The following is a 14,839-nucleotide window of genomic DNA, read 5'->3' on the forward strand; positions in this document are numbered from 1 at the left end:
ATGGGTGCATCCTGCTTGTGAGAGCTTCAACAAAAGAAAAATCCTTGTAAGATTTATACAGCCTTGGCCATTTCCTGGAACCAAAAAAAAATGCCAGAATGAAGGATGTTTGTTGAGGACAACCACAGCTCACCCCCGCATGCAGACCCTTTATTAATAGGGGGTTTAGTTTAAATCAGCACCTGCTGGGTTTCATTTTTTAGCTTGCATGACAGTGGCCCAAGGATGATGAAGGCTTTGTAGTGTTCTTCCTTTTTTCACTTTCCACCCACTGACTCCTCCAAACTGGTTTCCCTTGTTTCATGCATTTTTCCTCCTCCTGGCAGTCTTGTCAGGCTTGTTACTCCTGCTGCCTTCTTTTTTTCTTTTCTTTCCACTACCATATCTGTCTGCCAGCAGGAACAGCGAGAGCACAGGAGAAATGTCACAGCTGCTGTCACTGTCTTCTCTGTCTAGCTTTGGCATGACCTCTGATGTGATGGAGAAAGCTGCACCAACAAGCACCATTAGGTATTTTATGGTTTCGGTGTCTGTAGTGACTTGTGGTGGAAGTAAAGAGCTGAAGATCTCCAATCAAAGTCATAAAGATGTCATTAGTTGGGTGAAGCAGAGCACTTTCTCAGAGCAGTTGCTGCAAAGCTTTGTGCCATTAGGGCTGGCTACTTTCTTCTGTTCCATGCAATTTTTATGCCAAATGGATCAGGTTTTCCAGAATAAGGGACTCTGGTGACTTGCTTTCCTCTTCACTTTTCCTCTTCTCGGGTGCATTAAGAAGAGTCTGGCCAGCAGGTCTAGGGAGGTTCTTTTCCCTGCTCTGCTCAACCCTAGTTAGGCCACATCTGGAATATTGTGTCTAGTTCTGGGCTCCCCAGTTCAAAAGGGACAGGGAACTGCTTGAGAGGGTTCAATGGAGGGCTATGAGCATCTCTCTTCTGAGGAAAGGCTGTGATAACTGGGGTTGTTTAGTCTGGAGAAGAGACGGCTGAGAGGGGACCTGATCAATGCCTGAAAATATCTGAAGGGGGGCTATCAGGAGGATGGAGCCAGTCTCTCTTCAGTGATACCCAGTGATAGGCTGAGGGCCAATGGATGTAAACTCAGTCACAGGAAGTTCCACCTCAACAGGAGGAGAAACTTCTTTACTGTGAGGGTGCTGGAGTCCTGAATCAGGCTGCCCAGAGAGGTTGTGGAGTCTCCTTCTCTAGAGATTTTCAAAACCTACATGGATGCATTCCTGTGTGACCTGCCCTGGGTGATCCTGCTTTGCAGGGGGGTTGGACTCAGTGATCTCTGGAGGTCCTTTCTAACCCCTAGCATTCTGTGTTTCTGTAATTACTCTGTTCCTCACCTTACCTTGGAAAGCTCAGCAGTAATGTCCTACAGAGAACAGCAGTCCTTTGTCTTGTCTTTGTGTCTACACTGGTTATTTGGTGCCTTGATGATCTTAATAGGAGAACTGATAGAAGAGCTAAGAGGTCAGCAATGTGGCCAGCAGGTTGAGGGTTGGAATTCTCCACCTCTGCTCTGTTGAGACCCCACCTTCAGTCCTGTGTCCAGCTGCAGGGTCTCCAGCACAAGAACAACATGGCCCCATTACGGAGGTCCAGAGGAGGCCATGTAAATGGTCAGAGAGTTGGAACAGCTCTTCTATGAAGAAAGGCCAAAGGAGTTGGGATTGTTCAGTGTGGGGTAGAGAAGGCTCCAGGCAGAACGTGGCATTTCAGTATTTAAAGGGATCTTTAGAGAGGGAGATTTGAGTGAGGTGTATATTGAGAAGACAAGGGACAGTGGTGTAAACTCAAGAGGGTGGTCTGGGATTGGACATAAGGAAGACATTTTTATGGAGGGTGGTAAGACGCTGGAACAGGTTTCCTACAGACGTTGTGGATGCCCTGTGATGAGAAGTGTTCAAGGTCAAGTAGGATGAGGCTTTGAGCAATGGAATGTACTGAAAGATGTCCCTGCCCATGGTATGAGGGTTGGAGATGATCTTTAAAGGTCCCTTCCAACCCAAACCATTCTATGATTCAACCTCACATTGGTTTGGTGGTCTTCATAGATTCATGGAATGGTTTAGTTTGGAAGGGACCTTAATGATCACCTAGTTCCAACTCCCCTCCCACCAGCCCAGCTTGCTCAAGGCCTCATCCAGCCTGGCCTTGAACACCTCCAGGGAGGGGCATCCATAACCTCCCTGGGCAACTTGTTCCAGTGTCTCACCAATTATTGAAGCTTTTTAATAAGCTTCATTCTCTGTCTGTCTGTTTTCTCTGGCTTGGTATTGATCCTGAAGCCCAAACTCATTGCCATGCACCACAGCTGTGTTTCATTGTAATTCCACACCAGTCAAGAATGATCTCCATAAATCCAAACTGCAAGGGCCATGCTAGAATTAAATGTTGTTATCCCCAGCCTTTATGTAAATAATGGAAGAGTTTGCATGCAGTGGGAAAAACAACCTAATAATTCAGCAGAGGTGTTCTGGCAAAAGTTGCAGACATTTCCTGAAGGTCTGTGTTGGTGTAAATGAACGTTAGATGAGGTCCAATTTATCTCCTGCCATTTCCCTGCCAGAGGAGCAGCGTTTTGCCAGTGGGTATATTAAATATTTTATCACAAGTGCAGCAGTTGCTAATTTGCTGGCACACACAAAGTGATTGCCTTTGTCACTGCAGTTAGCTGAAAGGCTCCTTCTTAGCTGTGATGCCTTGAGAGCACCTCTCCTACAAACACAGGCTGGGAGAGTTGGGGCTGTTCAGCCTGCAGAAGAGAAGGCCTCAGGGAGATCTTAGAGCTACATTTCAGTATCTGAAGGGGACCTTCTGAAAGGCTGGGGAAGGGCCTGTGGTGAGAGGATGAGGAGCAATGGTTTGAAACTGAAGCAGGGCAGGGCAGATTTAGGTTGGACATCAGGAGGAAGTTCTGCACAGTGAGGGTGGGGAGAGACTGAAACAGGTTGCCTAAGGATGTGGTTGAGGCCCCATCCCTGGAGACATTCAAGATTAGACTTGCGTGTCCCTGGGTAGCCTGATCTAGTTGGAGGCGTCCCTGCTGAGTGCAGGGGACTGGACAAGATGGGCTTTGAGGATCCCTTCCAACCTGATGCAATCTGTGAGATTCTGGGAACTTAGCACCATGCCAAGCAGGTTCTCTGGGACTAGAAAGAGTTAAATAGGTCCCAAAGTTGTTGTGTAGAAAAAGTATTTTGCTGTGGGAAGATGTCTCATTTTTTGGCATGCAATGATCTCCAGGATTCATAGAATTGGAGAATCATTTCAGTTGGAAAAGACCTCCAAGATTGAGTCCAGCCTTCAGAACAAAGCCAGCATGGGCACTAAATGATGTTCCTGTGTGTCATGTCCACGTGTTTCTTGAACACCTCCAGTGATGGTGACTCCACCAGCAACCTGGGCAGCCTGTTCCAATGCCTGAGCACTCTGAGTGAAGAATTTCTTAGCCCTTGACTGAAGGTGTTGCTTTGAAGGAGTGCTGGTCACTTAAATCACCTCTTTGCTAGAAAGAAATCAATTTCTTCATTCACCTGACATAAATCAAGATCTCTTGGAAAGATCAGTAGGGTCACGTTGGCTTTTAGCTCTACTGAGAACAAAGCCAGCATGTAGGAGTGCTTCCAGGAAACAATAAAAGCATGGGCTTGTTTGTTCCTAGACCTGGACCTTTGCAAATCCTGTTCCTCATCTTTTTCAACAGCTGAATGTGTTTTCCTCACCTCCTACTGAGCAGGCAGGCAGGCTACCAGCACCCTGGCCTCGATCGGTAATAGTGTGGCCAGCAGGATCAGGGCAAGGATTGTGGCGCTGGCAAGGCCACACCTTGAGTGCTGGGTTCAGTTTTTAGGGCCCTCACCTTTAGAAAGACATTGAGGAGCTGGAGCAGGTCCAGAGAAGGGCAACATAGCTGGTGAAAGGTCTACAGAACAGGGCTGGTGAGGAGCAGCTGAGGGACCTGAGGATGTTTGGTCTGGGGAAAAGGAGGCTGAGGGAAGACAACCTGGCTTTTTACAGCTCCTTGAAAGGAAGCTAGAGCCAGGTGGGGGTTGGTCTCTTCTCTGTAGTAAGCAAGTGACAGGATGAGAAGAAATGGCCTCAAGTTGCATGAGGGGAGGTTTAGGTTGCATATTAGAAGAAACTTTTTGACTGAAAGGGTTCTCAAAGCCTGGCAGTGGCTGCCCAGTAGGTGGTTGGATTCTTATCCCTGTAGGTGTTTCCAAGAGGCAGTGATGTGGTGCTGGGGGCCATGGTTTAGCCCCAGCCTCGTTACAGTTAGAGAATGGTTGGACTGGATGATCTTAAAGCGTTTTTCCAACCAAAATGATTTCATGATTCTCTGAAAAATGGAGGCCACCAAGGCCCCTGCTCTTGTTCTCAAATGGCCATGGTGGCACTGGTGACATCAGGATGAGCGTTCACAAAACGACCTCTCAGAGGAACTGCAATGAAGAGACAATGCAGGAGTTCTGCTGGTAGGGATCTGATCAAGGCTGTGGCAATGCTGGGATGCAGCATGACATGTTAAGTTCACAACAGAGGCTGAAAGCAGCTTGTGGGAGGCCTACTCTGGGGAAACAAAAATACCTCCTTGTAGCTCTTCCCCAGGTTTCCTGAAATCCTTGTCACATGAATTGTATCCACATTCCAGTTCTTACGGATATTTTGCAGCTCCAGACCCCTCGGATTCTGCTGTAAAGCTGTTTGGGCACCAAAGACTGGTGCTAGAAAGCCAAAATAGAAAGAGAAGTTTGGAGGTAGACACTACAAGTTGAATATAAGGCCCTGGGCATGAAGCAGCTCCTGCCTTGCCCGATTCTGTACACCCAACATCATAACTCTCCTTCTATCCTGCTGTGCCTGGCATATTTGCATCCCAGTGTGTGCTTTGTGGGGTGAGTAGAGCATGGCATGGAGCAGTCTGGATGGGATGACTCATGCACAAAAGAGGCCTCCCAGAAGGTTCACTGGGCTACCAGCTGCAGCCTGGTGCTGAGTCCCCTGTCTGTCTGTCTCTTTGACGTAAAGCAACATGTGCTCTTTCCAACTGCGTGACCTGATAAGCTTCTCTTGTCCCATCTCATGAGTGGAGATGCTCTGTCTGCCCTGTCTTTATGCAACTGGAGATACTGGTCACCTCCATCAGATAAAGGTGAGAGGCTGGGAGGTGTAGCAGCTGGAAAGTTTCTTTTCTTTATGGCCAAAAAGTGTCGGTAGTGAAGAGCACAGGGTGATGGCACAATTTTGTAAGGAAGATAATCTGGGAAGATTTGTGGGTCTTTACCTGGAAGGCCTTGAGCAATAGAATGGTTTGGGTTGGAAGGGACCTTAAAGAACATCCAGTTCCAACCCCCTGCCATGGGCAGGGACACCTCCCACCAGCCCAGCTTGCTCAAGGCCTCATCCAGCCTGGCCTTGAACACCTCCAGGGAGGGGGCAGCCACAGCCTCCCTGGGCAACCTCTTCCAGGGTCTCCCCATCCTTGCTGTCAAGAATTTCCTCCTCATCTCCGGTCTAAAGCTTCTATCCTCAAGCTTCAGTCCAATCCCTCTCACCCTATCGCTACAAGCCCTTGTAAAAAGCCCCTCCCCAGCTTTCTTGCAGGTCCCTTTCAGGTACTAGAAGGCCTCTCTAAGGTCTCTGCAGAGCCTTTTTATTTCCAGGCCCCAGGGACTTGTTCGCCACCTGCTCACAGTGCTGTAGCTCTGGGTGAATTCATCTAGGAAGGTGGGTTTTTTTAAACAGAATAACTGACCCTTTGTTTATCTTTTTAGGCTGTGAAGCATGTTACAGAATTGTCCAACAAGTGGCTGAAGGGCGAAGGCAAAAGTGCTACTGCTAGCTAGGAGAGCAAGATGGGAAATACAACCACCAAGTTCCGCAAAGCTCTGATCAATGGAGATGAAAACTTGGCCTGCCAGATCTATGAGAGCAACCCTCAGCTCAAAGAAACTCTTGACCCAAATACTTCTTACGGAGAAACCTACCAGCACAATACTCCTCTCCACTATGCTGCTAGGCATGGGATGAACCGGATCCTGGGGTAAGGCTGCTTGGAAGCTCTGCTCGGCCGTGAGTGACCAAGCTAAGAAAGGCAGGAGCTGGTGGCTGAGTGCCTCATGTGCACGTGTCTGCATGTCTGCGTGTGGCTGCAGACACACAATTTGTAGCATGGTCAAATAGTAACAGAAAACCTGGCAGTGAGCCTAGGATCACAGGCTGGTGTTGAGCCCACATCTGGGGCTAAATTCTAGTAGTTGCTCTGTCACCCAGGGCTACAAAGATGATGAGAGGGCTGGAGCATCTCTGTGATGAAGAAAGACTCAGAATTTGGGCTTTTTAATCTGGAGAAGACTGAGGAATCTCATCAATGCTGATCAAGGATGGGTATCAGGAGGATGAGACCAGGCTTTTTTCAGTGGTGTCATGACAGGACAAGGGGTAACAGGCACAAACTTGAACATAAGAAGTTCTGTCTAAACATGAGGAGGAACTTCCTTAATTTAAGGGCACTGGAGCAGGCTGCCCAGGGAGGTTGTGGAGTCTCCTCCATCTCTGAAGAGATTCCAAACCTGCCTGGACTTGTTCCTGTGTGACCTTCTCTAGGCAACCTTGCCTTGGCAGGGGAGGTTGGACTCCAGGGGTCCCTTCCAATCCCCACCATTCTGTGATTCTGTGAAGGAAGTATTAACTCTTTGCAGACTTCCATCAGAAGCAGTGTCATTGACAGCCTTTCAGATGCTTCCTTTGTCATCACCCCAGATGACTACTGGTGTAACCTCACTCCTTGCTCTAGCAGGATATAACTAGTGGTATGGAAGTCATAGAATCACAGTCTGATGGGGGTTGGAAGTGACCTCTGGAGATCATTGAGTCTAACCCCCCAGCCAGAGAAGGATCACCTAGGGCAGGTCATGCAGGGAGACATCCAGGTGGGTTTTGAAAAGTCTCCAGAGAAGGAGACTCCAGAACCTCTCTGGGCAGCCTGCTCCAGGGCTCCAGCACCCTCATAGTAAAGAATTTTCTCCTAATGTTGAGTTGAAACCTCCAGTGTTCCAGTTTGCCTCTGTTGTCCCTTGTCCTAAATCCTGGCAGTGTTAGTAACAGTTCTTAGGGCAAATTGAATTTCATGTGTACAGAAGACAAGATAATAGTTTGGATTTTCACTGCTAAATGGTTAGTGATCTATCAGCAGATCTTTTGAGCTTACAATGGAAATAATCGGTGTTTCCTGCTCAGATTGTTATTCCATGCAGGAGATTCCTGGTCTGCAAATGGAGCATAATGAAACAGAGAAGAAACTGTAAGCAGTAATAAAGAATGTTCTATATAATGAATAAAAATATCCATGATTACTTTTACTAGGTGTGACTTTAACCATCAGGTAAATAATAATGCTCTTTAGAAAATTATTTAAAGCAGCTCCTGCTTCTCTACAGCTGTCAGCAATGACTTAAAAAGATTTTATCAAGGGCTTTCTAGTCCACTGTGGTTGTTTTGTTCCAGTGCATTTAGGGGGAGAAGTGCTTTGAGTTAATGAAATAACCATGATTATTCCAAGTTTTATGCATGAATATTGACCTGCTCTGTAGGAAGGTGGATGATTCATTAATTGTGTGAATTAATTCATTGCATATGAGTTTTAAATTACTGGCTAAGAGGAGTTGGCTCTTCTGTATCTTGTATTAACTCATGGCTCACCCACACCTCTGGTAATGCTCAGAAAGCTGTGAGCTTTAGGTTTATGCCTGACCTGGAGTTTGCAGTGTAACATTTTAATAGCAAGCTGGACTGAAGGACTGGATGGGGCCATCCAGAGGGACCTGGACAGGCCAGGAAGGTGGGTAAGGAGAATCTCAGGAGGTTCAGTAAGGTGAAGTACAGGGTCCTACACTTAGGTTGGGGCAGTCCTAGATATCGGTCCAGGATGGGCATGATGAGATTGAGAGCAGCCCTGCAGAAAAGGACTTAGGGGTGCTGGTGGGTGAAAAGCTGGACAGGAGCCAGCAATGGGCACTTGCAGCCCAGAGGCCAGTGGCAGCCTGGGCTGCACCAAAAGCAGCGTGGCCAGAGATGAGAGAGGGGATTCTGCCCCTTTGCTCAGCTGAGACCTCGCATGGAGTGCTGTGTCCAGCTCTGGAGCCCTCGTGTCCACATCCACATATTTCTTGAACACCTCCAGAGATGGTGACTCCACCACCTCCCTGGGCAGCCTATTCCTATGCCTGACCACTCTTGCAGCAAAGAAATGTTGGATGCCTGGAGTGAGGGAATGTGCCAGTTGTTTATTTATCAGCTTGCCAGCCTGGCGATCTTGCCTGTCTTGCTGCTTTGCTGCAGACACCGATAGCAGGAAGTGTGAACATTGCAGCCTTTCTTTTTTTGTCACTGTTTTCAACACCTTTTTTTTTTTTTTTGGGGTGCTTTTGTCACCTCGAGTTTGGATTCTGCAAAGAGCTGCAGCTCGAAGCAAACCCTGAAGACTGCAACTGGAGTAGAGTCTGTCTGCCTTGTGGTTAAGTGGTATTTCTCACAGGCAATGCAGATTTTCACAAGATCTTCTCAGTATGTTTCCAGGCAAAATGGAGCTCTTCATACCTCTGAAGGTGTGAGCCAAATTGCAAGGGTCTGGAGCACTGCTTTGTGAAAGTCTTCTGCATCAAATCACAGAATGGTTTTGGTTGGAAAAGATCTCTAAGGTCATTGAGTCCGACCATTGACCTAACACCACCATGGCCATTAAATCACATCCCCAGGTGCCATGTCCACACACTTCTTGAACACCTCCAGGGATGGTGCCTCCACTACATCCCTGGGCAGCCTGTTCCAATGCCTGACCACTTTCAGCAAAGAAAATTTTTCCAAATGGCCAACCTAACCCTCACCCTGGCACAATTTCAGTCCATTTCCTCTTGTTCTATCACCTGACACTAGGGAGTAGAGACCAACCTCTACCTCACTCCAACCTCCTCTCAGGGAGACTTTTGGAAGAGATTAAAGAGAGGAAAGTGGGGTGGAGGGGGGTACTCGGGAAATATGAAGCCCATTGATGTGTCCAGAATGAGCTGCTGGTTGCCTTTGGTAGCTCTGGTGTTTTTCACCCATTTGTGAGAGACAGAAGAGAAACAAGTGAGGAGAATAAGTAATCAAACTTAATTTTCCCAAAGCCCAACAGTGAGTTTTATAAAGGCCATAAAATTTACATGCAAAATTTACATCTGATTCATACTGAAGTTTTCAACATATTTAGAGGAGGTTGGACACTTTTTTGGCAGATGACTTTGAAAGAAGGACAGATTCTGCCACTTTGCTCTTCTGAGACCTCACCTGCAGTGCCATGTCCAGCTCTGGAGCCTTCAGCACAGAAAGGACATGGACCGGATGGAGCAGGTCCAGAGGAGGCCATGACAATAATCAGGGGGCAGGAGCACCTCTGCTACAAGGACAGGCTGAGGGAGCTGGGATTGTTGAGCCTGGAAAAGAGAAGGCTTTGGGGAGACCTAACAGCAGCCTGCCAGTACCTGAAGCAGGCTACAAGAAGGCTGCAGAGGGACTGTTTGCAAAGGCCTGCAAGGACAGGAAAAGGGGCAATGGTTTGAAATGAGAGCAGAGCAGATTTAGATTGGATATGAGTTCAAGTTCTGTACCATGAGGGTGCTGGAACACTGCAACAGTTTGCTCAGGAAGGTGGCTGAGGCCCCACCCTTGGAGATATTGAAGGTGCCACTGGCCAAGGCTCTGAGCAAGCTGCTCTAGTGGAGGATGTCCCTGCTGAGTGCAGGGGACTTGGGATAGATGCCCTTTGGAGGTCCCTTCCAAGCCAAACCATTCTATGATTCTGCATTGAGCTTAGGCAAGGGAATGGCCTTTTTAGGGGGTTTTCTGGATTTCTTGGGGGAAAAAAAAAAATCTGCTGATCCATCTGGCTGCAGGGGTGGAAAATTTACCTTGTTGATAGGCTGTTAATTGCTAATTATTTTTCTCCCCCCCCGCAGAACTTTCCTTTTCGTTCGAGATGGAAACCCAAACAAACGCAACGTGCACAATGAGACATCTATGCACTTACTGTGTATGGGACCTCAGATCATGATCTCAGAAGGAGCTCTTCATCCTCGCCTGACACGACCCTCAGAAGATGACTGCAGAAGGGCAGATTGTCTGCAAATGATCCTGAAGTGGAAGGGAGCAAAGCTGGATGAAGGCCAATATGAACGAGCAGCCATCGATGCTGTCGATAACAAAAAAAATACACCCTTGCACTATGCTGCTGCCTCAGGGATGAAAACCTGTGTTGAGGTAAAAGCTGATATCTGACCACAGCTCTGCATACTGCTGATGGTCATTGACATGGGTAGTGGTCACAGAGTTGTTCTGGGGCAAAACCCCTGACAGAGTCTATTCACCCTACCTCAAGTCCTGCCTCCAGTTCTGGTGTCCCCAGCATAAGAAGGACACAGAGCTGTTGGAGTGAGTCAAGAGGAGGCCACAAAGATGATCCAAGGCTGAAGCACCTCTGATATGAGGACAGGCTGAGGGAGCTGGGGTTGTTCAGCTTGGAGAAGAAAAGACTCCAAAGGGAACCTTAGAGCTGCCTTCCAGTAGCTGAAGGGATCCTACAGGAAGGCTGCAGAGGGACTTTTCCTGAGGATGTCTAGAGACAGGACAAGGGGGAATGGTTTGAAGCTGAGGGAGAGCAGGGTTAGACTGGAGCTTAGGAAGAAGTTCTTCAGCACAAGGATGGTGAGACTCTGGAATAGGCTGCCCAGGGAGGCTGTGGCTGCTTCCTCCCTGGGGGTGTTGAAGGCCAGGTTGGATGAGGCCTTGAGCAGCTTAGTCTAGTTGAGAGGTGTCCCTGCCCATGGCAAGGGGTTGGAACTAGATGATCCTTGTGGTCTCTTCCAACCCTGACTGATTCTGTGATTCTATGATCTTTAAAGTCCCTTCTAACCAGAGCCATTCTATAAATTGTTTTTAACTCCAGTTTTCATTAATTGGAAAAATGACAAAGATGCAGGCAGACCATAGTGTCAGAAAGAATCACAACTGCTGCAGAGTAAACTGTGCTTCTGGAGCTGGGCTGCAGCTTTTAACTGCAGGCTGCAAAGTCAATGGGTTTGAAACTCATCATTAAAGTTCATGATTCTTGTTGCTTCACAAAGAATTGCTCTGCTGCTCACTGCCTCTGATAGCTTTCATTAGATGCATCCAGCCACTAGATTGCCAGTTCCTCAATTAATCACAGAAACCGGGTTATGTTCTCATGGCAGTAGGCACTGTTCAATGTACTAAACCAGTTCTGACTCCAATTTACTCTGTTTGTCTTGGAGTCAGACCAGGGCAGGGATTGTCCCCCTGGACTCAGCACTGGGGAAGCCGCACTTAGAGTGCTGGGTTCAGTTTTGGGCCAAGAAAGACACTGAGGTGCTTGAGAAGGCCCAGAGAAGGGCAGGGAACTGCTGAAGTGTTTGGAGAACAGGGCTGGTGAGGAGTAGCTGAGGGACCTGGGAGTGTTTAGTGTGGAGAAGAGGAGCCTGAGGGGAGACCACCTGGCTCTCTACAACTCCCTGAAAGGAGGCTGGAGTGAGGTGTGGGTTGGTCTTTTCTCCCTAGGAACAAGTGACAGGTTGAGAAGAAATGGCTTCAAGTTGCACCAGGGGACATTTAGGTTGGACAATAGAAGAAACTTCTCGACTGAAAGGGTTCTTAAAGCCTGGCACAGGCTGCCCAGGGAGGTGGCTGAATCCCCATCCCTGGAGGTGTTTCCAAGAGGCAGAGATGTGATGCTGAGAGCCATAGTTTAGCCCCAGCCTTGGTAGAGTTAGAGAATAGTTGGACTGGATGATCTTAAAGGTATTTTCCAAGTTAAGTGATTCTGTGCTGCGTTGTGGCTCTGTGGGGTTACTGTGGGCAGATGCCTGAAATCAGGCAGTAATTTATTCAATAACAACAGCAGTACTCCGTGGCAAACAAAGCTTCTCTGTTATATTTATGTCTTCTTCCTCTTTTCTTTGTTCATATTTTTGTGTGTTCTTAACCACGATGTCTTCTCTTTGGGATATTAGTTGAGTTGGCAATGAATAACTCTCTTCACTTCACTGTTTTACTTTCCAGCTTCTAGTAAAACATGGTGGAGATCTGTTTGCAGAAAATGAAAATAAAGACACCCCCTGTGACTGTGCAGAGAAACAGCACCACAAAGAGCTGGCTCTTAACCTGGAATCTCGCATGGTATTTTCACGTGATCCTGAAGCTGAAAGCATTGAAGCTGAATATGCTGCTTTAGATAAAAAAGAGGTCAGAGGATACTTTACTTTTGGGGTATTTGGCACATTTGTGGGTATTTTACACATTGTTCTATTTGTAGCAGTTGCACTGGGGCAAAACCCTGCAAAGCATTTCAGCAGGTGCTGTACTTTGTGATGTGGGTTTGTAAAACATTTGATGTTACCCAGTTCTCTATGGCTTTCAGGTTAAACTCAGACAACATAAAAGATGTGAGCAGAACTAAAAAGTTGGATTCTTATACTTAATTACATGGGTTGTCTTGAAAGGAAATAGAGTGAGGCCAATAAGGTGGGAAACTGTCTCTGAAAACAAACATTTTGTGCGTATTTTCGTTTCTTCAGCCTTCCTGGCTGAAAAGGAGGGCAGGAAAAAGTATGGAAAGGAGAAATTCTGAAGAGGGAAAATGTTGTGGTGGATTTTCCTAGGCTGAGACAGGATTGAATGTCACCAAAAAGCAACTGGGTAGGGCAGGGTTTCAGACAGGTCATTTACTCTGTTTTATAACGTGATGCCTAGAGCTGCTGTGTAGCAGAACTTGAGTGAAAAGCAGATAAAAAGAGGTGGTGTTATTCTGAAGTTATGTTTTGAAAGAGAGAAGAATTCACTGTTGCACCATTTGCCCAGATCCTGGTATGTCTTCCAGGGGTCACTAATGTGGTAAGAGGAGGCTGCGGGGAGACCTTGTTGTTCTGTACAACTTCCTGAATGGAGGCTGGGGTGAGGTGGGGGTTGGTCTCTTTTCCCTAGTCTCAGGTAATAGAACAAGAGGAAATGGCCTGAAATTGTGCCAGGGGAGGTTTAGGTTGGAGATTAATAAAAGTTCCTTTGCTGCAGAAGTGGTCAGGAATTGGAACAGGCTGCCCAGGGAGGTGGTGGAGACCCCATCCCAGGAGGTGTTCAAGAAATGTGTGGACATGGCACGTGGGGACATGGTTTAATGGCCGTGGTGATCTCAGGGCGATGATCTTAAAGGTCTTTTCTAACCAATCCAATTCTGTGATTGAACAAGGAAGATTCTGAGCAAAATTTCCCTCCCACATCCACCATCTGAGCTTAAATAGCTAAAATCAGAACACACAGAGAAATGCTGGGATCCAGTCAATATTATGAGTAATTTTGGGTAAACCAGAAGATTTCTCTATGGCTGCTCCCTTAAAAAAGGCCTTGCCTCTGACTAGCTTAGCCCACCTCCTAATGACACGCCAAAGACAATTCATTCAGATTGAAATACGAGTAGTCTTAGGTCACGTTTCCCTGATGCATGCCACACATGGTCACTTCCATTTCAAAGTAAGAAAGGCCTTGTACCATTCAATTAATTTTCTGAGCTAATTTCCTTGACTACATTCAAATATCAACAAGCTTAATTAGGTTGCTTAGTCCTAGGTGAGAGCTTTTGAGGTGAGGTTTAATATCCTTCAATTGCACATTGAAAGAGAAACGTAATGAACTCACTGTAGTTGCTCTGAATATTCCCATCTAGAGACACCCAAATGGTTATAAGAGAAAGGTTTGAAGTTCTGCTTTTCTCTGTTGGCAAAACCACTTTAAAAGTTGCAGTTTACCACTCCTTTGGTTGTGCAAGTAGAACTATTTGGATGGGACCTGAAAGATCATCTAGTTCCAACTTCCCTGACATGGGCAGGGACACCTTCTACTAGCCCAGCTTGCTCAACCTGCCTTTGAACACTGCCAGGCTTGGAGCCTCCACAACTTCCCTGGGCAACCTGTTCCAGTGCCTCACCACCTTCATGGGCAAGAATTGCTTCCTAATATTTCATCTCAGTCCAGCTTCTTCCAGTTTGAAGCCATCACCCCTTGTTCTGTCACTCCCTGCCTCTGTCAACAGTTGCTCTCCAGCTCTCCTGGATGCCCCCTTCACATCCTGTAAGGCTGAGTTTTAAAGGAGGTTTCTGAGCATCATGAGCTGGAATCAGAATCTTTTACAGCAGAGAGAAGTCATCAACATTTGGAGCAGTTCAAAGCAATCCTTTCTGCTGTTACATGAAGGTTACATCTTTAGAACTGAAGACGGTGTCTTCACAAGGCTCTGCCAGACTGTCTTGGACATGTCAACCCTTTTAAGGATTCTCATTGTGCAAAGCCTTCACTCTGGAATTTCCAGACAAAGCTAAACTGTGCCAGCCTAACATTTCCCTTCTTTCAGCTTCCTCTCTGGACTCATCTATTATTTTATGAAACAAATGCCTGAAGTTTCAAACACATTCTTCAGAAATATTTCCTTTATTACTTAGATAAAATTGGGATGCCTAAGAGAAAAAAAAAAAAGCAGGATCCCCAAATCCCTGCAGGGTTGTGTGGAATGCTCCAGCTGAGATCACATAATAGGCTGTTACTCAAGGGAGATATTTGTCAGTGCTTGACCTAGAACCAATCAATTCAATATAGAATTCTGAGGAGAAAATACTAGATCCTGGACTAAGCATCTGTGCTGCAGGTTTAACAGGAAAGCCTTTTCTTTTGGGGATGGTTATTCAAGAGTTGAGCAGTGTTGTGCTGACAAAGCTGCTTGATTCACAACTGCA

At 46.8% G+C, this 14,839-nt stretch overlaps 1 protein-coding gene across 5 annotated transcripts in view; it reads left to right on the forward strand.

The window, feature by feature from the left end:
* The window catches only part of ANKIB1 (ankyrin repeat and IBR domain containing 1), a 68,342-nt gene that overhangs the window by 26,286 nt on the left and 27,217 nt on the right, over window positions 1-14,839 (forward strand). For all 5 annotated transcript variants that reach the window (XM_054161068.1, XM_054161067.1, XM_054161071.1 and 2 more), the window contains exons 2-4: window positions 5,783-6,051; window positions 10,004-10,304; window positions 12,120-12,302. In XM_054161068.1, coding sequence (XP_054017043.1) covers window positions 5,864-6,051; window positions 10,004-10,304; window positions 12,120-12,302 — 672 coding nt within the window. In that variant the 5' untranslated portion in view covers window positions 5,783-5,863. The remainder of the gene's footprint in view (window positions 1-5,782; window positions 6,052-10,003; window positions 10,305-12,119; window positions 12,303-14,839) is intronic.

Source organism: Dryobates pubescens, chromosome 4 (assembly GCF_014839835.1).
Source record: "Dryobates pubescens isolate bDryPub1 chromosome 4, bDryPub1.pri, whole genome shotgun sequence".
Lineage (NCBI taxonomy): Eukaryota > Metazoa > Chordata > Aves > Piciformes > Picidae > Dryobates > Dryobates pubescens.